Source organism: Panulirus ornatus, chromosome 32 (assembly GCF_036320965.1).
Source record: "Panulirus ornatus isolate Po-2019 chromosome 32, ASM3632096v1, whole genome shotgun sequence".
NCBI lineage: Eukaryota > Metazoa > Arthropoda > Malacostraca > Decapoda > Palinuridae > Panulirus > Panulirus ornatus.
This window is the reverse complement of record NC_092255.1, coordinates 26,702,222-26,728,888: the sequence shown is the minus strand read 5'-3', so window position 1 is coordinate 26,728,888 and position 26,667 is coordinate 26,702,222. Positions and strand designations below refer to the sequence as shown.

Sequence of the window (26,667 nt, the reverse complement as noted above, 5' to 3'; positions counted from 1 at the left end):
TCGCCACCCCGCCCCACTTGAAATAGCATTCTCTATCTCTATCTCTCTTTCTCTCTCACACACACATGCACAGACACACACACACACACTCAAGCAAGGTACTGCTAGGAAAAAACAAAAAAGGCTACATTCGTTTACACTCGGTCTCTTGCCGTCATGTGTAATGCACCGAAACCACAGCTCCCTTTCCACATCCAGGCCCCACAAAACTTTATATATATATATATATATATATATATACACACATACATAAATGCCCATACATGCACTTATTCATACATATACATAACAGTATATACACATATACATACACAAACATATCTTTTTTTTCTTTCGTACTATTCGCCATTTCCCGCATTAGCGAGGTAGCGTGAAGAACAGAGGACTGGGCCTCTGAGGGAATATCCTCACCTGGCCCCCTTCTCTGTTCCTTCTTTTGGAAAACTGAAAAAAAAGAGAGGGGAGGATTTCCAGCCACCCGCTCCCTCCCCTTTTAGTCGCCTTCTACGACACGCAGGGAATACGTGGGAAGTATTCTTTCTCCCCTATCCCCAGGGATAAAAAACATATACACAAACATATACATATATATATACACTTGTCCATATTCATGCTTGCTTGCCTTCATCCATTCCTGACACCACCCCTGCCACATGAAACAGCAACAATACCCCCTGCTTCGGCATGGTAGCGCCAGGAAAGCAGACAAAAAAGGCCACATTTGTTCACACTCGGTCTCTAGCTGTCATGAGTAATGCACAGATATCACAGCTCCCAATCCACATCCAATCCCCACAGACCTTTCCATGGTCTACCCCAGACATTTCATCTGCCCTGGATCTGTCCATTGACAGCACATCAACCCTGGTATACCACATTATTCCAATTCATTCTATTCTTTGCACGCCTTTCACCCTCTAGCATGTTCAGGCCCCGATCAATCAAAATCTTTTTCACTCCATCCTTCCACCTCCAAATTGGTCTCCTGCTTCATGTTCCCTCCACTTCTGACACATACTGTCTCTTTCAACCTTTCCTCACTCATTCTCTCCATATGTCCAAACCATTTCAACATAACATATTCTGCTTCCTCAACCATGCTCTTTTTATTACCACACATCTCTCTTACCCTTTCAATACTTACTCGATCAAACCACCTTACTCCACATATTATCCTCAAACATTTCATTACCCACCCTCCTCTGTACAAAACTTTTGTCAAATTTCTTTTTTTCTTTACCTTTAGGTCAACTTAGCCTGTGTTGAATGTGTAGAATGGCAGGATCGTCGTGGTGGTCCAGCTTTGGCATTATCACTTCCTCGTGAAGGCCGTGTACTTCTGAGAGCCAAATCAGGTTTGGATCAGTGGTACCGGCTATTACTTGAGGCCACCAATGCCTCACGACACCGTCGTAGTGCTCTACGCCGTGGTACTTCTACCACACATCTTAATAATACTACCAACAATAACTTGGATACTACACCCCCAGCAAAATCAGGTAAGAAGTACTCTTGAATAATTATTCATTTGAATGAATTGGTACTGCATATATTGATATATATTCTAAGTTGTATATGTCACATATAGGGTATTGCTAAATATTCTAAGTTGTGTATGTCACATATGGAGTATTGTATATACCTACCTAATAAAGAAATGAATATTATTAAATGTACGGAAATATTCCAGGGTAACAAGGCAGCCCAGGAAACTGGGCATCCCTGTTGTGCTCAGGCCAATGGGTTGGAGCAAAAGACCCCATGTCTGTAAATTTATTTACAGAGAAGATGCATATGTGCTGTTTACCCCATACGACTGGGAACAGAGTTAAAGATAATGGATATGTCACTTGATAAATATTAAGAGATAACATACATAAACCAGTTTCATTTTTAATTCATCTGCATCAGTGACCTCTGATAGTGCACTTAATAAAAGCAGAGAGTTACATGACTTCAAATATTACATTGCAAGGGACTGAGCCCTGAATGATTTGTAGACTGCAAAGATGTAGTTCAAATACATATAGTTGCTGTGAGCTTGATGAATTTTTCTTTTGATAGGTGGAATACAATATAGCCTCAGTGGATCAACACCAGAAATCACTAGACTGTGTGATGCTGTTTGTGATGATTCCCCTGGTGGTAGCAACTCGCGTGTTCTTACTCGACATCACCGATTCTCTCGTAAGATATTTGTAAAGTTCATGCTTTGAATTCAGGTGTTTCTTGGATTCAGTAAAGATTTGCAAGCTTAGAATATTTCCATTGGAAAACAGTAATTAGAGGGTCTTTAGCTTTTCCATAACATTATTCACTTTATCTGAGTTCCAGTACACTTGTAAGGTTTTTTAAAACATCATAATACTAAAGTCTATACTGAGCTTTACTTAGATTAGATTTTAAGTTCCTGCCAAATTTAGGCAAATAGTAAAATGGGAGACTTGAGTTTTCTTTTGAGGCACTTCTTTAGAAGAGGAATTAGTCATCATGATAAGAATTTCCTTTATATAGCTTCCATACTCCACTTAGTAACTTTTGTTGTATCATTGCTCAAGCCCTGTCATAATTGGTACTGTTGTATTTCCATCATAGGCTGTATAAATGTTCAGCTTTTGTTGTTTTGGGTAAGGTCAATGAGCTTCTGAATATCCCAATGATACATGAATTAAAACAGTTAATGTAGTGTGGTGCATACATATTAGACAGATGCTCGAGGGAGCTAAGTTAAGGTGAGGACAAGTTCAGGGCACTGAGTGAGTGAATGTGGAAGACTGAAGGAAAGGAAAAGGAATGTATAGAATTATGTCATGACTGCAATGTATAGGGGTTTAATTTGGGAATGTTTACAGTGAAACAAAGTGAAATTGTGTGATGCCTTCCAATAAAAGGAATGATTTGTATAAGGGTTTGATTTGGGAATGTTTACAGTGAAACAAAGTGAAATTGTGTGATGCCTTCCAATAAAAGGAATGATTTATATTAAGATATTATCTCGATTGTTTTCATCTACAGGGACTTTCACATGTATTTTTCTGATCACAACATTTAGAAGATTGATGCTCCTGATTTATATAGCTAGGCATTTAGACTGCCATAACTGTGTAAGTCAGCTTGGAACTACACTAAGGATAGGTCCCTATTGGCACAACAGGCATGGGAGACTCTGAAATCAAAAGCAGCAATAAGCACAAAAGAAAACACCCTTGAACATCTGAGGCTTGAGACTATTCAGCATATTGCCCACAGCCAACAGAAATTCAAGAAGGCCCTAGATAAGCATATCTATTGTGTATCAGACTAACCAGGCTCAGGTGGTTATTTTGGCACATGGACTTCAGTCTCCAAAGCTTAACTAACCAGTAACCTGTTACAGCTTGGACACTGCCCAAGCTGTGAGTATAGATGACTCCCAAGGACAATGCTGGGTATATACAAAGTATACCCTTTGCTTACGGCTACATAGCCACAGGTGGCCAGTTATGGCTCATGGAAGGCTAGTACCATCCATAGAGCATTACTTGCTGTTCCTAAGAGGGCTCCCAGATACCACCTCCTTTAAGATTTTTTTTAGCCAAGTAGCCAATGTGTATTGGCAATTTCTGGTTTTGAACAGGTTATAAGCATAATCATTACTGTTTGCACCTGTTCAAGCTTTTGAATAAGTTTGGATAGTTTGGGTATCCAGCACTACATGGAAAAAGATGCCTTTGTAGAGAAAAAATTCATATCAGTTTGAAGAGTGGCTATGGTTGGCCTTAAGGCTCGGTTGTAGTACCCATGGATCCTACTTTTGATCCAATTTTCTTCCTTCTGTTGTCTTTCCCACTTCATACAACCTTTCTCACTCTTAAGAGTCAGGTCAGCAAATATCTTCAGAGCACTGATCCATTTATTTATTTTCCTTTTACTTTTTTACACTTGAAACAACCTTGATTGGGAATGTTTTGCCCTCGCCATGTTGGTCACTAAAAAGAAAAAATAATAGTACTAAGTGGAATTTGGTCTTTTCTGCATTTCCTTACTTGCAGTGTTGTGCAGAGAACTTATCTTCTTTAATACTGATCATAAAGGTAGTGCAAGTAACTGTCTTTGATGTTCAATGGAATAAATGATGAATGTGCTGTGAAAAAGAAAAATGAATTCTAAGAAAAGGCAGGTTAGATTTGTTTGGTTTGAGAGGAAGATAATCAGTATCCAAACATTTTGATTAGATTGGGGTGAAATGTGACACCAGGCTTTTATTCATGTTTTCTTAAACAGCTTGGCAAAGAGTGGAGGTGAAACAAAAGTTGAATAGAATTGGAAAGTTTGGTAACAAGGAAAAGTTGTGATTTGAAATAACTGAATGAAAGCAGTGGTTAGTATCATGATTAAAGCTAAATGTAATGAAGGTCATTGCAAGATTTGGGAAACAAGGGTTCTGATTATAGGAAGGATTATGGTATGACAGAGATTGGCCACGATGAAAGAATTACTAAAACTCCACTGCTTACCTACAAATATGGACACTGAATTTGGCCACCAATAAACTTTGACCTCCCCTTCTCTGTCCTTCATTCACCGATGCTGCTATGTCCCATTGTTTGACAGAATCCAGGCTTTAGAGATGAGCTATTTGAGAGGAGCATTTGGTATGAATAGATGGAACGAAGAAAGAAATGAAGGGATGTATGAGAGATTTGGTGTGGCAGGAAATGCATAGGGAATGAATTATGGAGGCTGCCATAACCTCCCACCACCATTACTCAAACACAACAGCTGCTATGTCCCTTCATCAGCACCGTCACCATCACCACCAGTACACCACAGCTTCTAGACCCCTTCACCTCAGCCCCTACCACAACTTTAACACCATATCTGCCTTAATCCTAATGGGAAAGGGCCAAGTAGAAAGTTAGCAGGGAATATTATAGAAGTATATCATTATTATGATGTTAACCAGTAAATCATGTCAACAGTGTTAGCTGATGCAGACCTCAGCTCCTGTGACACAGATGTAGCTACTCCGCCCTCTTCAGTCACCTCCTCTAACAAGTTTAGTACTTCAACATCAACTTCTAATACCTCAGGTGAGCCCCTAGAAAGATATGAACAAGCATAGGTGGCAGATTACATAACAAGCTATTTCTTTGTGAAACACTGGAATTAAAGCACGCATGAAACTGCTTTTTTTCTTATATAGTATTGTTGTTTAATGACCATTTTGCTTTTCAGTGTAATAATGCTTTTTTATTTATTTATGTGAATGTAAAGACCACATCAAGGCCAGACCTTAAATGAAGTCTGAAAGGGCTAAAGAGATAGAGAGTAGTCTGAAAGGGCTAAAGAGATAGAGAGTAAGGAAAGAGGGGAATAGATAATCTTCAAGTTTAAGCTGTTATGGAAAATTTGCCTTTAATCCTTGTAAGTGTTGGCATGCACAGGAGAAAAACTGGATGCGCACTGGAAGCTCTGGTAGACAGAAAAAATGTGAGTGTAGAATGTACCAGAGGCTTCCAGAGATTATCCCGTTGCTGATGTATTATTATGAAAAGAATCCATACCTGTCATCCTATCGTCAAACACATTAAAAGATCTTCAGACTACTCCATCGCCTCTTCACTTTTTCTATTCTATTTGCCCCCTTTACTGATGCTTCGATTTGTTCACTTGTTTCTCTTGTTATTAAACTTTTCTCTTTTTTTTTTATTCTCCTTGATGTTTGTTGATACTCAGTCACCCTAACTTATATACCCTCTTTTTTTTTTCAGCCCCAACACCTTCATGACCTCTTTCTTTTATACATCTTTTAGCCATTTGCACGCCTTGTAAGAAGTGCCCAGCCACCCCTCTTTTCTCTCTCACAAGTCACACAACTTTGTCATCCCACTGCTCATAACCCTTTATAAAATGGCCGCCTCCCATCTTATGCAAGCCACTTACTTTTTTGCATATGAAAGCACTCCTTCCCTTACATCTACTGTTCCTCACCCACTCGCTTAGCCTTCATTCACTCATCTTTTCCCTTTCTGCACTCAGTCTCTCCTGGTATCTCTTCACGCAAGCATATTTTCCAAACTTGCTCATTTTCATTACCTTTTCCAACACATATATCTTCATTCCTTAAATCTACAAACATTCACCACCAGCTTTGCCAAGTAATGATCATATATCCCACCAGCTGCCCCTCAGCACATTCACATTTACATCCAAGAGTCTGTCTTTTGCATACCTGTCAGTTAATACATCCAATAATGTCCTATTACAGTGTACCCTATTCACCCATGTAAACTTATGTATTTTCCTCTTTTTAACTAGGTGTATATATATATATATATATATATATATATATAAGTACAGCATTCAATAGATTAAAGATAGGTAGGTCATTGCTGATAGGAAAGACACAAGAATGGAGTTCCAGAGCTTCATGGTTTAGGAAAAGAAAGACATCTCAGTGTTCTGCTATTTACTCTTTTATTTATTCAAGATAATATGTCAGTAGGTAAAAACCTGATAGAGGGCTTGAAATTTTCACTTTTGCAGTATGCAAAACATTATGTACATTAAAGCTTGTATTGATGCCATTACTAACAAATGAAGGAATTTTCTACTCTATCTTTTCTTAGGACATCTTTTTAGATATGGTGGTTTTCTAGTACAAAATACAGTAGCACATGCAAAATCTTCACCTCTTTTACTCATACACTAAGTCTTTTTGTATTTGCTTTATGAATTTTGAATAGTATGGTTATAAGAAATTAGGCATTTGGTAGCTTCTTTCACAAGAAGGATAATGTGTGAAAACGCTAATCACTTCACAAAGTTTATGCAGATAGAAATATGTGAGCAGAGAATGACAAATTGATACAGGTAAGGAAGAAGAATAAAGGATTGGAAAGTTGAAAACAGATCTTTGAAGATTGTGGTTGAATATGAAAATGTATTCCAGAGATAAAGGAAAGAGTAGTATATGGTAGAAGAGTCACTGGGTCCCTTGATAGAATAAGGAGGAGTAGAGACATAAGTATGGAAGTGAAGAATGGATTAAGGAACAGTATAGACCTTCTTTACCTTAACCTATGCAGCTGAAACATGGACATGGACTGAGTCATAAAGGGCAAGAAACCAGGCTGTGGAAATGAACTATATGAGAGCAGCATGTAATATAACTTGATGGAATAAAGAAAAATGAGGGGCTTTATGAAAGATTTGGTATGGCAGGGAATATAAAGGGGATGAATTGTATTGATAAGAGTGGGTGAGACATAATACTTTAAGGTGGTTTGTGCATGTGGAAAGAATGCAAGACAGGGTTTACAAGGAGAATGTATGAAAGGGGTTGGTGTGAGAGGAAGACTACCTGTGACTTGGGTAAATAGAGTGGAAGAGTACTGGAGGGAGAGAAATGGTGGGAGAATGTGTAAAATGGTGTATATGAGGGATGCATGTAAGCACAGGGATAGATGGAGACTTTTATCATTGCCTCTCTTTTGAGGGAGTTTCCAGAGGGAACGGTACCAGAGATACAGTAAGATGGATGGATCACCAATTGAAGGTGTAATGTGGTTATTGCCAAAAGACCACAAGTAGAAGACATGGATATCTTTTACATGCATTATAGTACTCCTCTCACTGATAAAGGCCAACAAGGTTACCTCTTCAAATATAGATACTCTCCTTGAAGGCTGTTAGTTTAATTCTCTGGCAGCCTTACCATTAAGAAAACTGCATATTATAAACTGCATCTTTTGCATGCACACAAGAGCTTAGTACAAATTTCAAACAAATGTAAATGTATGTTCATTCATTTTGACATTACCATTTAATCATTTTTCTTACTAATTTTGCTTAGAAACCTTAACAACACTGATTGTATTAAGTTTATCTTCATATTTCAAATAAAGGAAAGATGATGTATAAAGTTGTCATGTTTTATCTGTATTATTTTTTATTCATTTTATTATACTTTGTCACTGTCTCCCATGTTGGCAAGGTAGCACAAACAAACAGATGAAAGAATGGCCCAACCCACCCACATGCACATGTATATACATACATGCCCACACATGCACATATACATACCTATACATTTCAAATGTTCACATACACACATACAGACAAATACATATATACACATGCACATATTCATACTTGCTGCCTTCATCCATTTCTGTCACCACCCAACTACATGAAATGGCAATCCCCTCCCCCTGCACGTGCATGAGATCGTGCTAGGAAAAAGACAACAAAGGCCACATTCATTCACACTCAGTCTCTAGCTGTCATGTGTAATGCACTGAAACCACAGCTCCCTTTCCACATCCAGGCCCCACAAAACTTTCCATGGTTTAACCCAGACACTTCATATGCCCTGGTTCAATCCATTGACAGCACGTCGACCCCGGTATACCACATCATTCCAATTCACTCCATTCCTTGCATGCCTTTCACCCTCCTGCATGTTCAGGCCCGATTCGCTCAAAATCATTTCCACTCCATCCTTCCACCTCCAGTTTGGTCTCCCACTTCTCCTCATTCCCTCCACCTCTGACATGTATATCCTCTTTGTCAGTCTTTCCTCGCTCATTCTTGCCTTGTGACCAAACCATTTCAATACACCCTCTTCTGCTCTCTCAACCACACTCTTTTTATTACCACACATCTCTCTTACCCTTTCATTACTTACTTGATCAAACCACCTCACACTACATATTGTCCTCAAACATCTCATTTCCAACACATCTACCCTCCTCTGCACAACCCTATCTATAGCCAACACCTCACAACCATTTAACATTGTTGGAACCACTATTCCTTCAAACATACCCATTTTTGTTTTCCGAGATAAAATTCTCACCTTCCACACATTCTTCAACGCTCCTAGAACCTTCGCTCCCTCCCCCACCCTGTAACTCACTTCCGCTTCCATGGTTCCATCCGCTGCTAAATTCACTCCCAGATATCTAAAACACATCACTTCCTCCATTTTTTCTCCATTCAAACTTTCCTCCCAATTGACTTGTCCCTCAACCCTACTGTACCTAATAACCTTGCTCTTATTCACATTTACTCTCGGCTTTCTTCTTTCACTTGTTCTTTCACACACTTTACCAGACTCAGTCACCAGCTTCTGCAGTTTCTCACCCGAATCAGCCACCAGTGCTGTATCATCAGTAAACAACAACTGACTCACTTCCCTAGCCCTCCCATCCACAACAGACTGCATACTCACCCCCTCTTCAAAACTCTTGCATTCACCTCCCTAACAACCCCATCCATAAACAAATTAAACAACCATGGAGACATCACGCACCCCTGCCGCAAACTGACACTCACTGAGAACCACTCACCTTCCTCTCTTCCTACTCGTACACATGCCTTACATCCTCGATAAAAACTTTTCACTGCTTCTAGTAACTTGCCTCTCACACCATATACTCTTAATACCTTCCACAGAGCATCTCTATCAACTTTATCATACTCCTTCTCCTGTTCCATAAATGCTACATACAAATCAATTTGTTTTTCTATGTATTTCTCGCATACATTCTTCAAAGCAAACACCTGATCCACACATCCTCTACCACTTCTGAAACCACACTGCTCTTCTCCAATCTGATGCTCTGTACATGCCTTCACCCTTTCAATCAATACCCTCCCATATAGATTCCGAGGAATACTCAACAAACTTATAGATGTGTAATTTGAACACTCACCTTTATACCCTTCGCCTCTGTACAATGGCACTATACATGCATTCTGCCAATCCTCAGGTACATCACCATGAGCCATACATACATTGAATATCCCCAGCCAGTCACCCCTTTTTTAATAGATTCCACTGCAGTACCATCCAAACCCGCTGCCTTGCCGGCTTTAATCTTCTGCAAAGGTTTCACTACCTCCTCTCTGTTTACCAAACCATTCTCCCTGACCCTCTCACTTCGCACACCACCTCGACCAAAACACCATATATCTGCCACTCTATCATTTAACACTATCAGCAAACCTTCAAAATACTCACTCCATCTCACATCACCACTACTTGTTATTACCTCCCCATTACCCCCCTTCACCGATGTTCCCATTTGTTCTCTTGTCTTACACACTTTATTTACCTCCTTCCAAAACATCTTTTTATTCTCCTTAAGGTTTAATGATACTCTCTCACCCCAACTCTCATTTGCCCTCTTTTTCACCTCTTGCACCTTTCTCTTGACCTCCTGCCTCTTTCTTTTATACATCTCCCAGTCATTTGTACTATTTTCCTGTGATAAATGTAAAAATGCATTACCATGCAATTCTCTTTTACACTGTTGCAGACATCTCACTCTGTGTTTAATTTCAAACTGTTTTAGGATCTGGCGGTTCATCGTCGCTGGCTTCCTCACCTTCACTTCGTGGATCATGTGCTTGGCCCCGTCCATCATCCCCTTTGCGACCTGTTTTGGGTGATGCTCCCAGGTCAAGATTGTCACTTTATGAAGGTGCTCGTGAAATGCCAACCACTGCCAAGACACGCCATTCAATGTGCCTGGAACCTCGGGATCAGGCTCAAGACCCTGTGAGGAAACAGAAAAATAGACACTCTATCTGTGTAGAGCCTCGTGATCTAGCACGGACCCGAGCATCACTTTGCCTAGAGCCCCGCAACCCATTATTAGACCTAATGGAGAGTGTGGAAGCCATTCCTTCATTGCTTTCCCATGAAGGCACACACCCTCCAACATCTACCAGAACCTCGCCTTCAAAGAGTGAAGGTACAGTTCAGCATAGAGAGCTTGCACTTGTACCTCACCAGTGTATAAAGATGAAAGTGAAACCTACTTTTTTCATAATGACCATGTATTTGTTGAGCCTGTTATGCAATTGTCTAGCAAAGATAATGACTTGTACTCAGGTTCTTTAGTGTTTTTCAAAACAATGATGAGATTTTACTGATATTCTAAAGATTTTTAGGATTTTCTCCCAGTGATCATAGGCAGAAAAATTTTCTTATTACTTTCATAAAGCTTTATTCAAATGTGGTACAAAAGTCAGCTAATTATTGTAAACCCCTTGGGGTCTTAAGAAATGTTACAGGTAAAGACTTGTGTGATTATTATGTTTCCATCTTCATTTGGAGAACTGCTTCAGTTGGGCAATTATCCAAAATGCATTTTGATCTGCTGCTGTAGAGTACATTTATGTGTGGAACATTTTCATTTTATGATATTTTATTGGAATTTGTTTATTCCAAGGAAAGTGAGTTGTCTTTTGCAAACACTTGCAGTGGATAAAGATGTCTCAGATCAGCAGGGCTACTTTTGATACTCAGTCTAACCACATAACTTGCCTTCTTCATTTAGAGCAGCAAGTTTCCAAACCTTTATATGCACTCAGTATATCTTTTTTGGTGTTGCTGGACTATGCTGCTTTGAATTTACACTGTGAGTGAAGTTACCTTTGGCAAGTCTGTGTCATTGGGAATACAATCTCTCCAAAGAATTGATTACTCAGAAGGAGTTTACTTTTCCCTGTTACTGGAAGTAGTGCTGCCCAGGACTGGAGTGGTACTGGATAACACCAGGACTCTCCTTAGAATTATTGATAGATACATGATATCTTTTCCTTGATATATAAAACATTCTGTACATCTATCCAGTTCACTAAAGCTCTACCAGTATGAGAGAACTGAAAAATAACTTCGATTAATTCCTTGCATTATTAATGATTGCAAAATCCAGTCAAGGATTGCCTTTGTTTTTATTTAACTCGTGTGACATATTCTTCTATACTGATACATTCGATTTTCATCAAATGTCAAATCTGAAAGATTTCTCAGTAATGATAAATGAACACTGTCATTTTAATCATTAAACTAAATTAAAGTGATTTTGTAACCATTTAGCTACCAGTTGAGCAGTATGAAATCAGACTTTTTACCACCTTTGAAGTAATCAGCTCCGGATTGTTACATTACAACAAGTAACTTCAGTGGATGAAATAAAATTTTGATGTTTTTAGTCTGTTGGGGATTACTTTATGATAATTCTCAAGAGATAATACAACTTTTATGGATCCATGTATAGCAATATGGTAATAATAATTTACTTTGTCACTTTATTTCAGGTGACAGAAGATCCACCAGTGATGTACCACTTATGGTAAGTGAAGTAAACACTAGTCCTTGTCCAGGGGCTGCTTCTTCCCGTCCACGTGCACACTCCACTTCACTCACCCCTGAGCGCACACTAGGCCCTCGCTCAAGGTCTAATTTAGGCTTCTTCAGACACTCGGGCCTCTTTAACCATTAATTTTTATAAAAAATAAACATGTTTAAGATTAATTTAAGGCTTGCATTGTACCTTTTTGTATTGAGTGCCCCTCACACTGCCCCAGAACGTACACTTGATCCACCCCCACGACACAATCTCCGTTCCTTCTCTGGGACTAATAAGTAAGATACTTTTTCTGCAAATAAGGATCAAAAGACAGAATATGTGTTGTAGTCTTTGCTGAAATAAAGATAACCAGAGATGTATACCATACTTGAGCATATTGCAAGTATAAACTGGTGAGTCTTATTCCATCTTGCAATTATATTCTTTTTTATTTTCCTGTGTAGAAATGCATTGATGCAGTAATAATTTCTTTTTCTTACCAATATGAGTTTGATATTGCTCCCAAAAGTGATTTCATTCACAATGGATTTGACTATTTGTAGTCTTTATTTGTATTATATTAGTAACCTGCATTGTTCACAAATTAGAAAATTAATTGCATATATCATTTACTTCGTACATTTACAGATGTCATTTACTGTATGCATCTATTCACATTTCTCCTAACTTTAATTTCATATCTGTAAGATATACTGAGTAGTGGATTTATTTTCTCTTTTTGAAGAATTGATGCATTGAATTATTTTCTTAAGCCAACAAAAATTTTAAATGTGGTTTGTGGGCTACATATTTAGACAGAAACTCGTGAGTAAACTTCAAATTATTCTAGGATAGTTTGCATTTCATAAAACACACCATCATTTATTTTGAAGCAACCCAATTCTTATGTTGTCATCTTAAGATGCATGAAAAAGATGGCATCAGGAGGATATTTCTGTGTACTATCTTGAGTAACCCGTACAGTCTACATAAGACAAAGCTTGAGGTTAGATTATGATGGTACATCATATTTCCAGAGTACTGGTATACTAGATCCTTTTAAGAAAGGACAATGCAGTAATTTTTTGTAATTTTTTTACAGTTTATTGTAAAAATGCTTTGTGCTTTTGTAATATAATTTTTGTGTACTAAGTTATGAAATAGTTGAATTTTTCATGTAAATATTTTTTAATAGTAGGAAGCTGTGCATGGACCAGTGAAGTAAATGCTGTATGATGTTTACAAGCATTGTCTGATAAAAGCTAGTCATTTCTAGGGGTGTGGACACAATTTTGATCAGCAGGAAGTGGATTTAAAAAGGTATTCTCTCTCAAAATACCTTAAGTATTCTGAGTTTACTGGCTTTCAGTGGTCAAAATATAAATTTATATTAGGAAAGCTTACTGTATCCATACTTCTTTTACGTGTGGTAAGCTAGACTTGGTGCTTTATTTTATGCAATAAAACTAATTTTAGATGCAAATAAAGCAGCCATTTTAGTTATATATTTTGGGAAAGCAGGCTCCATAAAAAGATATGGGACATAATAAGAAGGTTCTTCAAAAGCTGACTGTATTGATTTGTAGTAGAAAAGCTTTTTCATAGTTTTGAATACTACAGTTATAAAACTTAGATTCTTTAAAGGATATTCGGGTCCAAAATTTTCATAGTTTGGGATATGTCTCATCGAAATGTAATGATTAGTATTTGTAATATTAGGGAATTTCTGTTGGTACTGTGAATTATGTGAAATTATTTAATTTTGAAGTAATTGAGCAAAAATTTCTTACTAAAATCCTTGGGAGCCAGAAATTTGATACACAGCTAAGATGTAGGGGAATAAGAAAATGAATTTACCTGGACATTCATCATTTAGCTACATTTTGACAGTTTCAACAGGAGAGGCAACATTATCAGTAGGATGTTTTCCTCTGTCTCTTGCAGAACATTAGATGAAATCATTATAATTTCAGGATAATTATCCAGAGCTGCTATTAGAATTTTCATGCATCTTTGCTTAAAGTGAAATCTTTGATATGACATTGTTGATATGGCTAGTATGAGACTGTAGTTACCATAGGGTGCAGCTTTGTACATGTAGTATCTATGTAGGATCTTTCCCATTGATGATGACATTTATAGTGAACTGCTTATGATTTGAAAAAGTGTGTGAATAGGGTTGAATATATTTTTATATATTCACCATGCTTTCTCTGGCTAGGTTTTGAGTAATCATATAATTCATTTGTAGTGATATTCTGGAATAGAAAGTCTGCCATAGTTGTTAAAATTTGTCTATTCTGAAAACTAGGTAACTGGGTTTTACAGGGTGACATCATAACACTGTACACCTTGAGTATCATTGGATCTATCACAATACTGACTGAAAACTTCATTAATAATGCAAAAATAGTTGTGTGTGTTTATATGATTACCACTGAAATGGTATATCTTAGTCCTTTATGGTATTCATAAATGAATGATGTGGGGCATATTGATAAAATACTAAGCAATAAGAGCTGGTGTCAGATAAGTTAAAAGGCTGAATTGTTTAGCAATACTTCTACTAATAAAAACCTCCAAGTGTCTTTCAGCTATCAGGTGGTCCTCTTAGAACTTTGAAAAACACTGAAAATATTTTATATGATTTCATTCACTTACCTGAATGAATGATTATGTAGTTGTCTATTCAGTCATTACCTTGTTTCATTCATGAAATCAGTAATGAAAATATTCTCATTCACTATTTACTGCAAATAATACACAAACATTTTTGCTAGAGATAACCCATACACACCTGTTTGTTACGAATCTTACCAACTCTTTTGTGTATGACCTTAACTATGCTGTCATGGCAGCTTAAGATAAATTTGTGAAACGAGAATCTGTATTCCATTTTTGTTCCATTAGGTAATACTAAATGAGTTGTGTGAAGTGGAATATTGTTAAGAATGATATATTTTAAATAGTTGAAAATGATTATTGCCTCAACTTCTCTGGACCAAACCTAACAAACAGTCAAGCTTCTCTGGGATACATGTGGAGGATGTTATAATATTTCTCCAGTAATGAGCATTAAAACCAATATTGTGATAACTTTTGCTTGTACCTCTTGTAACTGAAGTGATGTTTATGGTGTTTTTAAGCACTTTCACATCAACTGTTTACCAAGTTTCTGCATTCTATGATATTTTTTACTGGAAATTGATTACCTAATTTACATATTATAAAAGAAGCAAAAACTAAATGATCACGTGGACACATGCTTGTTGTCCTCTGTCACTGTATATTTCATTGTTTTAATTAAAAGAAGCAGTTGTATTAGATGATTACTAAGGTATAGATATATCTAATTTTTCATTAAGTAAATACAATCAACATATTATCCCTGCTCTGAGAGTATGTTCCTTACAATGAAGCTTAATAACTATGCTAGTTACTGTAACAAGATACAATGCTTCATATGAAATTAATGTCATGCAATGATGATCTTTCCTTTATGATGAAAATCTTTATATTCACTGTTGTTCCAAATGTACAGTAGGAAATTGTATACATAAAGTTAATAAAGTTAACCAAATATTATGTTCCTTTTCCTTGCCTAGTACAGGTACACCACAAATGTTCTAGCACTCTTGGTTACAAAGCCTTGTCGGATTTACCATTTTGCTGGACCAACCCTGGTCACGTAACAATGATTCATCAACACACCTCTTACCCACTAAATATACATCTCCCATGTGTCTAAAGTATACCAGGGACTGCTAGAAATTTAAACTGAACATATTTTGAATGTTTAAGCACCCTAAGATGGTAAGTCTGTCCTTAGATTGTTTGAATCCAGTGTTCTATCTAGGGTATGGTAGGTAGGACAGGTACCCTGGGCACCACTTGAAGGGGGGCACCAGTGGCATAATGGCATCCTGGATCCAGACAATGATTCTGATCTTAAAGGTTTAGATTTCTTGACCACGAAAACATTTCTTTGGCATTTGGAATTGCATTGATATCATTATTAGTTCAATAGTTATTCACAAAAATTGATATTTCTGTAATGGCAACCTGGATCCACACAATCATTCGGATCACTCCAAAAATCTAATCAACTGGTCCTTGTGTCATTTCTGACTTTTCCTGAAAATTTCATCAAAATTTGTTCATAACTTTTGTTGAAAGTTGCTCACAGACAAACAAACAAATGCCGGTAAAAACATAATCTTGGTGGAGGTAATGAAAATAAAAAATATGGGTGTCACGTTTGGACGGGAGCAATTTCAGCACTATTTCCCCTAGATACGCCTGTTTGAATCCTGTGGGGTCGTCTTCGTCTTCTGTTCTTAGTGTTTTCCTAGGTGTGCATTGCCAGAATAAAGCAGTTTCATCTGCATTATACACCTCCTCAGGATTGAGGTGCTTATCAGCTGTGAGTTTTGCAAATTCATCCCCATACTCGGCAGCTCCTTTGTGGTTTGCAGACCACTTTTCTCCACACACTTTATTCATGGAAATTCAATGACACCTTTTGAATCTTTGAAGCCATCCGTCGTTATAGTCATGCTCATGTTGGAATTAAGTTTTTAGGGAACAAGTAAGCCTGGTCCATTATCTTGCTACCTGACAAGTCCACTCCATCACTCCGATGCTGTTGAAACCATTACATCAAACCATTACATCATCGCTCGATCGTACTCAGTACTCTTACCATCTTTCATAGTTTTCTATTCATCATTTGCTTCTTGGAATCAGTCTGCATAGATTTTCAATATTTTTTCCCTTTGCTTCTTCATATCATAAACAGTTGATGAACCAATACTGTAGATGTCACACAGCTTATGCACCGAAACACCACAGTCCATTTTTTCAGCAGTTCTACTTTATCTTGGATCGATATGGACTGGTGTTTACCTTTGACACTCGACTAACACTCTCATATGTCTTAGAAGCCATAGCTAGGTTTAGATTTAAGCTAAATAAGCTAAGAAGTTTGCAGAATTGCGGGATCACCACCGAGTGCAGTGTGAAGAATTTAAATAAGTGCACCCTACACACAACGCCATCTGTGGCCACCCAGTAAACTAGTCTGGTGGCCGCGGCATTTTAAAGTTCTATCACGTAATTTTGTCCGGACCAAAGGAAGTGCCAAACCATCAGTTGCCGAAAAATTGGTGGTGTACCAGTATCAGTATTTTGCTGATCATAGGTACCATCCTCAGAATAAAGTCCTCTGGCTGAAAATATGTATCTCATGACACCGTTTCCCATGTTAGCTTGGACCCAACCATTCCAAACTAAAGACATTTCACCATATTAGAGTTGGTAGAAGCAGTCCATGTAAGCTTCCTGTATTTTCTGCTATTAAGATTTTCCCACTAACCAAAACCTAAGTATAAGGTAATGGAAATACCTATGGCCATTTAGCTATCATTGTAATGATGCATTAAGGGCATTGGATAGAGAGTTGACAGGTATGTGTTCTGGGAACAATTAATGCTTATTAGCTTTTTATATTTAGAAAATAGACATATCTAATATTTAACCTCCCACCCTTCATTAAATAAATGCCCTCATGGGGTCAGTACTGCCAGGATTGGGAACATGTTCTGGATCTTCCTGCTCAGCTCTGTGTTTATTACTAGTTGTATCTCCTGTGGATCTTTTTTTATCCATTCATGTTAAATCATTTGTCATGTATTTATACAGAATTACAGATCGTCCATTGTCACATCCTCTCTTTTATGACTTACATGTTCTCAGACTTGTCTTCTCTTAAACATCCTTATGTTCCATTCTTTCTTGAGCTGCATGTGGCTTTATGTCCTTAATCAGGCTAACTAAACAGCCTCAATCCATATGCTAAAGCATATTGATTATATGCCCTACTGGACTGTTTCATGGAGATTTAACTTTCTTTAAAGGAAAATCAATTATTACTGCAATCATGGTACAAAATGAAGATTTTGGCAAGACATAAGAGCTGCAGCAACCAAGAGCATTGTTTGTAGGAACAGGAACTTAGAATATCCCTACCACAACAAAATACTTAAGAAGTGTGTAATCGACAATGAGAGCACACATTTTTGACTGCTTCCTCAGTCTACACAAAACCCTTACATCTTGTCAGACCAGCAAGGAAAGCTTAAAAAGTTTAGGGTACTGAAGGTGTCGGTCCATATTATACACCGCCTACTATTTCTAACTGTTCCCAAGAGTTTGTGACAAAAGTTGCTTATAAGACACCAAGTAGTCATTACCCAACACATTAAAGGAAGGGCTATCAAATTATAGTCTTGGAGAAATTAAATGGTGTGTCCATCTTGAATACCATGTTCAGTTTTAATAGTCTGGCTTGAAAAAACCATAGACAGAATGGAGAGAGTAGTACAGAGTCAAGCTACCAAGATGATCCCCAGAAGATATTTGGTTATAGTAAACAACAATGACCAAAAAGGATTTTTAACTCTGGCCATTCCTAGTAAAATGTGAATGTGCATACTGAAAGAAGGACCAATGATCCTAGAGAGGGTGGAAGTAGCTGGCCACCCTTCCCTGCACTGAAAAAATTGGCCCTACGGTTTGCTAAAAAATGTGGAAATCTACAACCAAGTAATGATAATGGAATCATGAACGCTCATATCAAACTGACTGGTAAAATTGATTCGTTCATGTGAAAGAGCTAGTAGTATGCTCTCTTCAGTTCAGCATTTGTGCATCAACAGAGCGTTAGAAGTGTGAAAGTCTTCCGTCAAAAGATTACCAGAAAAAGAAGGGTAGACACGACGTCCAGCACCTAGCGATGCCTTCCTTCGCACATATTTCTAAACCCCACTAGCATGCTATCATATTTGGTCTTGGGGTCTCCTCAGTGAAACTCCTAGTTGCACCGCTGTAAACATTTTTCAAATAGGTTGAAATAACGCCACAATTTTAGGAATGCATAAATCATTAAATGGGAACTGCTTAAATTGTCAAAGCAACATCACGGAAGTTCACCTTAACGATCAGAGGGAAATCCACTCGTGCAGTCTTCTCCCTTGTGAGAATTAATGTTGCAGATCTGGGGACCCCAACTCCACAAGTCGGCAACAAGCATGGATACCCGAAGCATTTTGTAAAAGTGTGCATGTTAGTGATGAGGGCTTGGTATAGGTGGTAGCTGAAATCACGAAAGGGAGCGAGTGTTTGGCAAGATGATGAATTGTATATGCGTAGGGTGACCTGTACTAGTGAGGATTAAGATAAACTGTACATTGGCGAACATGTTTAGGCTTGCTATACTTATGATCAAATGTATGTTATTTACAGATTTATGGATGTAGTAACAAGAATATAATTTCTATTACTTTTGTCCTTTCCTTTCAACTCGCATACCTGAAGAGCGTTTCCTGTCGCGTCCCACGGTCGCTCCAGTCACCTTAATTACGTCGCCTTGACCGCGTGTCAGGTGGCAGCGTGTGACATCACCTGACCTAATAATCCTCGGAAAAATGTGTTTGGTGTCCTACCCTTCAGCAGCACCTGCAGTATTAATCCCCGACACCCACACTCGATGGTTTGGCGGTTGCAGGTCTGAAACGGCTGCTGTAATTTTAGATGACCTGACCCTTTCCATAATAAGCGCTTCTCTTACGAACTTCCTTCAAGTCTACCAGCATGGAGGTCAGAAGTTTGCAAAATTCGGCTTCGACGTCTCTAATTCCCTTTGGGACTTGATACCCCTCACAGACCTCACCTCACCGCCTCTTCAATACCCGGGTATCACTGCAGCAAGACAAGAGTACCACTCCGGTACCTGAAGTCATGGCGATGTAATTCTAGACTCAAGCCGCCCTTTGGCGACTCCGTCCATAGATGTCTCAGTGTGACTCCTGACTTTTTAATCTTCGTGGCAGGTTTCATTGTGGTGCCTCATCTCCGACATCCACCTTATGCAGGACTCGCATGGCTCATCGCCTCCGCCCGTTACGAGCAGCAACTGTAACAATAAGGGTTATATGGACACGCCCGTTTCACTCCTGCAACCCTGACAACTCCAGGAGCCTCCTACAACCCTGACACAACTCCAGGAGCCTCCTACAACCCTGACATAACTCCAGGAGCCTCATACAACAACCCAAGCACACCGGCAGTTGCCGCACATTGCAGGAGCCGCGATGCGTGCCACACCTACAGGAGCTCCACGTTGACTCAAGCACCACGCACTTCTCTCACGAGGTCCTGCTTCATCTGACGCCTACCATCACCAGCATCACAGGACCCCTGCCAAGCCTGCCTCGACCTACCTCACCTTTCCACTTCACCATAATCCTGCACCTCCAGTAACTCATTGCCCTATGTTACCTCATCTTGTATATCCTATCCAATAAAGCATTGTTGTTGTTTAATGTGTTTCCCTGCCCCTCTGTTATACCATTCCCAACAAACCCTGTCAGAACTCCTGCTAAATGCCTATGAAAAACAAAACATAAAATGATGTACAACAGAAAAGATAGGCTTTTACAGCAAAGACAAGTGCGCATGCTTGTGACAAATAGGATATGAAGAGCAAGGCGGGGCGCGCATGCGTGTGACAGTAGAGCCTCCATACTTCATAAGGGCATCCAACCTGATCCAAAAGGGATCTGACTGAGTAGAGTTGCTGTCTGGTTCTCCTCCGCCTACTATCATTGACTTACAGCTGCGTCAGACAATTTCTTGATGTTAGTGTATAAACGTTAGACTAGAGAAGCAGTGTACTTTTATTTCAAAGTATTTGTTCAGAATAGTGAGACAGATAGCAGCATCGACAAGTTTTCTCGCCAGCTTCCTTTCGCGCAGCACAAGATGCACACTTCCGTGAGTACACCATTCATTATATCCATTTTTGACCCTTTTACAAAACTCAGCGTTTTTTTTTTTCACGTGATTATAAATGATGATATCTTTGCATGATCTGAGAGTCCATGAAACTTTTACTTTCTAAACACAACATGACTCGGGGATGATGACCTGATCTTGAGCATGATGACCTAATTAATCTTGATCTAACTCGGAGATTAGCTCAAAGGCCGGGTCATTATACTCAGGGGTTGTATTGTGCTTAAAGGTTTAATTTCTCCGCCTATAATATAGTTACGATGGACTGAAATATCATGTTTATACTTGGTTTTTTAATTCGGAATTACAGCAACACAAATGAAACAAATGTTTTATTGTTTGACTCCAGAAGAAGTAGGCTTTAATTAAACACTATAAATGACTGACAATCAGTGATGCTGTGATGTTCGTTTGGCAGATAGTAGTTATGTGATATTAGGTTAGAAGTATGCTTTATAACGGGATGACATTTCAGCGTCAGATGAATTTATTCAGATAAAAATAATAACATGATTGTATGACTTATATTCATGTAATCTGATGCAGGTGGTGGTTGTGGTGGTGGCGACGATTAACCTAGCTATGATTGGTGTGGTACGAGCGCTGCCTAAACCACAGCGTAAGTTTGGTGGCCATGGCTACTACTACCTCTACCGCCCCCACTACTACCCTGCCACACACTCCCAATACATCAATTACCCATGGCTCCTTTCTCCCCCACCCTTCTCTTACCCTCCCTCGTACTTTGAGCACTCAAAGCATCCTTACCCTCTTCAACCGTCCTCCCCTCCACAATCTTACTATCCTACACAACCACCGTACTCCAAACAACCCACCTACTCATCACAACCACTGTACTCCAAACAACCCACCTACTCATCACAACCACCATACCCTTCACAACCATCCTACCCAGCAAAACCATCCTATCTTCACAATCCCTCCCAACCATCCAAACCACCCTACCTCAACAGGCCACCCTACCCTCCTCCCACGACTACACGACCCTCAGGACCCCATGCCTGGCCCACGGGCCGAGCCAGGACTACCAGACCCCCATCCATTGCCATCTGGCCCACGGGAAGAGCACGAACGAGCCCTCCATCTGTTCTCGTATGGCCGACTGTGAAGACCACCACAACTCCTCCCTGGCCCACGGGCCCGGCCCGGACCACCCGTCCTCCCTCCCCCCACGTCTGGCCAACAGGAGCCTCGCATACCGAAACATCACCAATCATTGCATGGCCAACAGGCCCAGGGAAAACGGAGGTGCCAAGGGCCATACCAGAGTGGCCAACAGGACCCCCTGGTCGGAAGCCCCGTCCGGCCACCGTATCCTGGCCAACACCAGCCTCCCACAGCATCCCATCCACCACCACTCCAAGCTGGCCAACGGGCACTCCAAAAACTCCCCCTCCAATCACCCTCGCATGGCCAACCAGCAGATCTCAAACAAGGGCACCTTCCAGTCTCGCTTGGCCGACGAAGAGGTCACGGATGAGACCGGGCAGCTTCTCGTGGAAAGCCCGTCCTTCCAGCCCCACTTGGACGACTGCTGCGGTACGGACCTCGAGTCGGCCACCTAAGGTCTGGCCAGCTAACACAGCACCACCACCGCCTCCCACAACCCAGCATATGGCCGTGGACATGGCGGGTTTTCCATCCTCACTCGCACCGCCCACCGCGGCCCCGTCCACCACCATAACTCCCCCACCCACACGGCGCACCACGTCCACACCTCCAGCCACTCCTCAGCCGCCCACCACCAACTCTCCACCCACAACCTTTAACAAAGGGTGAGGTGCCTTCGTATATCATTGTGGTATATCACCAGTAATACATACATACCATCGTATATTCCTTGGGGAGAACTTGTATTCATAAACCGCTGTGGTAAATGGGTAAGCACTTAACATGTTCATCTGAATATTAATATAACTTCTTCGCTCGTTCATAAACTTAGTTTAGGCAAGATGGTCCATAGGTAGTGTTGGACAACTTACTAATTGCTAGGCATGCATGAGAAAGACTTTTGACGTGATTGTGCTGAGAGGGCAACTGGCAGCGATGAAGATTTGTCCATTTTCATAAATTGGGAAACGTTATGGGTAAGAAGAGAGTGGTGAAAGTAAGCTTGGAAAGTAGACTTGTATGAAAAAATACCAAGAGAGACTGCAGAATGGGAAAAGTTGAGAGGAAACGAATCTAGGGGGAGTGGGTGAGGAATGGGAATTATTTAAGGAATCAGTGCTGGCATGCGCGAGAGAAGCGTGTAGTATGCATAAGGTGGGCATTAAGGAGGGGTAATCAGTAGTGGCTGACGATGCTTGTGACCCGTGTACTACTGAGCAGATGGTACTTTCTGAGGATTACTAGACTGAGAAGGATAGTAGATGGTGCTGGCACATACCAAAGTCTGTAATGGACTGGATGTAGTATTAAAGAAAGTAACAATAGCAGTTGTAAAGATATAAACGAAGCCAGCTAAACATATCTACAACAGTTCAAGACCAGTTGTGCTGCTCTGAGCTCTGTCGTTCTCCACAGGTGCAAGAAGCTGTGTCTGGACAGAACAGGGAACCGCTACTGCTGCGAGAGAGGTAAAACACCGACTACAAATATGTTTGTTGATATCATGTAATATCGTAGTTGTTCACCACGTCTTTGATAATTCTACCATCGTTTATTGTAAAATATCAGCAGTTACGGCAACCCATTGCTTAACATGAAGAAAATTACTTTATCAGGAACATCAGCTGATGTGTTTAAACTGAGATCATTATTCACACACACACACACACACACACACACACACTTAAAGACGCTCTTGTTTACCCTAGCTGTAGGGAAATGTCCGGCAGGCCCAGCAACCTGTCCCGGGGGCCACTCCTTGCTTGCTCCACACCGCCGCTACGCCCAGGTAACTTGCAGCATCTGTTGTAGTACCTTGAGGTAACCCCAGACCAAGAACCGAGTTGATTTATAATCCCCTGAGCACAAAGGTAGTTTGACCCTTGGGTATGATGACCTGAGCTTTAACCTGATCGTTAAGGTCAAGCTATCATATCTCAGGGTCGTACCGTCGTGATGAAGCGGTGAACCTCGCCACACAAGCAGACAGACTGACATGGTTTGTTAAAATGATGCCAGATGCAGTTAGGGAAGACTTGCAGTATGATACTGTACATTTTTGCCCTGGTAATATTGCATAAGTTTGTTCCTTGAATACAATGTAGACCTTGAGAAATGATAAAAGATATCACACTCATAACTCATACTTAAGGGGACAAAGAATTACATTCAAGAGGGAAAATCATCGTACATATGAGTTTAAGGAGATTGTAAACTACTTTGTTTTTAAGACAGTTCCTCGGATAACTTCATCCTTTAGTATGAATTACGAGCTGAGGTATTCGTGAAAATAACCTGACGGATTAAACACGAATCTGTTTTTTCCAGTGTAAATGATCATCTTTGAAACATTTCGCTAATAGTTTTTACCCATAAGACGATGTGAACTAACCAACATTTTCAGTCTTCTTCCGTGCAGGGTTACTGTATAGTAGACAGCCAGTGTGGTAACGGCCACAAGTGTTGTTTCGACAACTGTCTCCAACACTACGTGTGCACCAGGGCCCAGTACCGGACGCCAGGCCAGCTTCACCGACCTCTGGAGCGGCATCGCGTCCGTCAGCGTTACTACCTCTCCCAAAGGCACAACGAAACGAGGCCGTACGCTCACATTCTCTAAGGTGACAGACTCGTTCATTTTCATGAAAATGATACAGTCAGTATCCTCCAGGATGTCGTCCACTGAGAAGAATTAGATACACGATCATTGTGTGGTGTGCTAGGGAAGACTTCTCCATACCAGAAGGGACTTACACATGAGGGAGGACTTATCCAACGGTCTAGTGAATGGAGATAGATGTGGGTAGTGAACATCTGAGTATGTGAGGAGATAGTACCTAGATGGAAGCGTGTGAAGCAATAACTGTGTAGTGTGGCAGTTGTGTATAAGACGATACCTGGTTGGTGTGGTAGGTGTGTCGGGCAATGCCAGATGAAGCTGTGGTAGGTGGTGATTATGGTGTAACAGGTGTAACGCCTGTGAAGGTATAGTAATACCCACACAGTATTGATGTTCACATACTTTGCAATATTCAGATAATACATCCAAAAATTTAAGTTTCCAGCACCCATGTAAACCTTGTGTAAACAAAAGATTTTCTTTATATTTACTCCTCAGGTACCAGTCTGGTGAGCTAGCGCTGCGGACGTGGAGTGTGTGGGTTACGTCTGTAAACACCAGGTGGGCATGGCTCTGTACCTAGCTAGGCGTCAGTATAGTGCTATAACTAACACGGTGCATACGTAACTTGAAAGTGTAGGGCACTTTGGTGGCGAGTACCTATCACCTTCCCCAGCACAAGATCAAGCCTTCACCCGTGTATGTAAGAGCCACCAACACTAGTTCATATCCATAAGCGATGCCCACCGTGTTCCTGAGGCACGGTGAGCTGTCTGTCGCCAGCGGAATATGAAGTAGACTTATTACACACCACAGGACTACCAGCACCGAAGACATCTGAAACCATAACTAACTTGGTCTTGGACCTTGCCATTGGTCACAACATTAACACGCTTGCAATATGCATTTACAGGGGAACAGTATTCCAATGATTCAAAAACTTATGTGAATTACTAATCTATGTATCACTTGTTAATAAATATATGTGGCATTAAAAGTCTTCACATTACCCAGATAATTAATCATGGTTCTCGGAAGCGGGTCCTGCTGGAGCTTTAGCAAGATGAACTGGACGAGCGAGTCACACACGGTGTACCTACTGTAAATAGAATGAAACGTAACTTGTTTTATGGAAAATTTTTCCAAATGTAAGATTGATGCCATTTCAGCTTAAGCATAATTATCTAGTGCCAAGATGATACAAAGTATCGTCAAGTTACACCCACCCCTGGATGAGGGATGCTTCCAGTCAGCGTTGCTAATCAAAAGTTTGCCATCTCTGGTCGGACTGACCCTTCACCATCATATCCCACAGTCATACCCCTCAATTCAACTCTCCATGCCCTCCCGACATCTGCATTATCTCTCTGTGTTCAATGTTGTTTTTCCACTCACTCTGCCAGCAGCCAGTCTTCCTTCTTTACACGTTTAAACACTTCCTGAAAATTTCATGCCCATCACCCTTCTTTACTATTGATAAAACCACAGCAAATGACAAAGTATCATCGAAAAAACTATTTGATTTTTCCTGAGTTGAGTCATTTTTTGATAAACAAACTGGTCGATGAGTTGTGAGGAATGGAGTTTTGGACTAAGCTGTGTATATGCGCGTTTATAAACAAAAGACATCTGCTCCTGCTCTCAGTGGGCGTGGTAAAATATACACAACGTATGTACATCCTGCAGCTGCTTCACTACCCACCCAAGTCAGGTGGCCTTCGTCCTCAAGAACATACAGCTTGTGATAGCATTTGTTTCCAGTACATACCTTTCCCGCTTTAGCGAAGTAGCATGAAGTACAGTAGCATAATGGCTTCATCTATACAGATCAAACTTCTGTTATACAAACTGTACTGTAATCAGAAACTACCATCCACAACCAATCCCCATTGGGATACTCGATCTATGCGTGCAATAACCAGTATTTTTTGAAAG

The 26,667-nt window shown here is 40.1% G+C and overlaps 2 protein-coding genes across 6 annotated transcripts in view; both read left to right on the top strand.

Annotated features, from left to right (window-relative positions):
- Positions 1-15,713, top strand: part of LOC139759223 (uncharacterized) — a 100,262-nt gene extending 84,549 nt beyond the window's left edge. For all 4 annotated transcript variants that reach the window (XM_071681308.1, XM_071681311.1, XM_071681309.1 and 1 more), the window contains exons 4-8: positions 1,247-1,499; positions 2,065-2,187; positions 4,962-5,072; positions 10,344-10,745; positions 12,097-15,713. In XM_071681308.1, the coding sequence (XP_071537409.1) occupies positions 1,247-1,499; positions 2,065-2,187; positions 4,962-5,072; positions 10,344-10,745; positions 12,097-12,281 (1,074 nt within the window). In that variant the 3' untranslated portion in view covers positions 12,282-15,713. The remainder of the gene's footprint in view (positions 1-1,246; positions 1,500-2,064; positions 2,188-4,961; positions 5,073-10,343; positions 10,746-12,096) is intronic.
- Positions 15,714-20,691: 4,978 nt separating this feature from the next.
- On the top strand, positions 20,692-25,740 carry LOC139759221 (uncharacterized). Of its 2 annotated transcripts, none has more exons than XM_071681307.1 (6): positions 20,692-20,960; positions 21,528-22,777; positions 23,529-23,581; positions 23,822-23,901; positions 24,532-24,733; positions 25,231-25,740. In XM_071681307.1, the coding sequence occupies exons 1-5, from the start codon at positions 20,949-20,951 to the stop codon at positions 24,730-24,732; spliced, it is 1,596 nt and encodes a 531-aa protein (XP_071537408.1). In that variant the 5' UTR covers positions 20,692-20,948; the 3' UTR covers position 24,733; positions 25,231-25,740. The 2 variants fall into 2 exon arrangements, with proteins under 2 accessions (XP_071537408.1, XP_071537407.1); XM_071681306.1 differs by having other exon boundaries at positions 20,698-20,960; positions 24,517-24,733.
- The last annotated feature ends 927 nt before the right edge of the window (positions 25,741-26,667 follow it).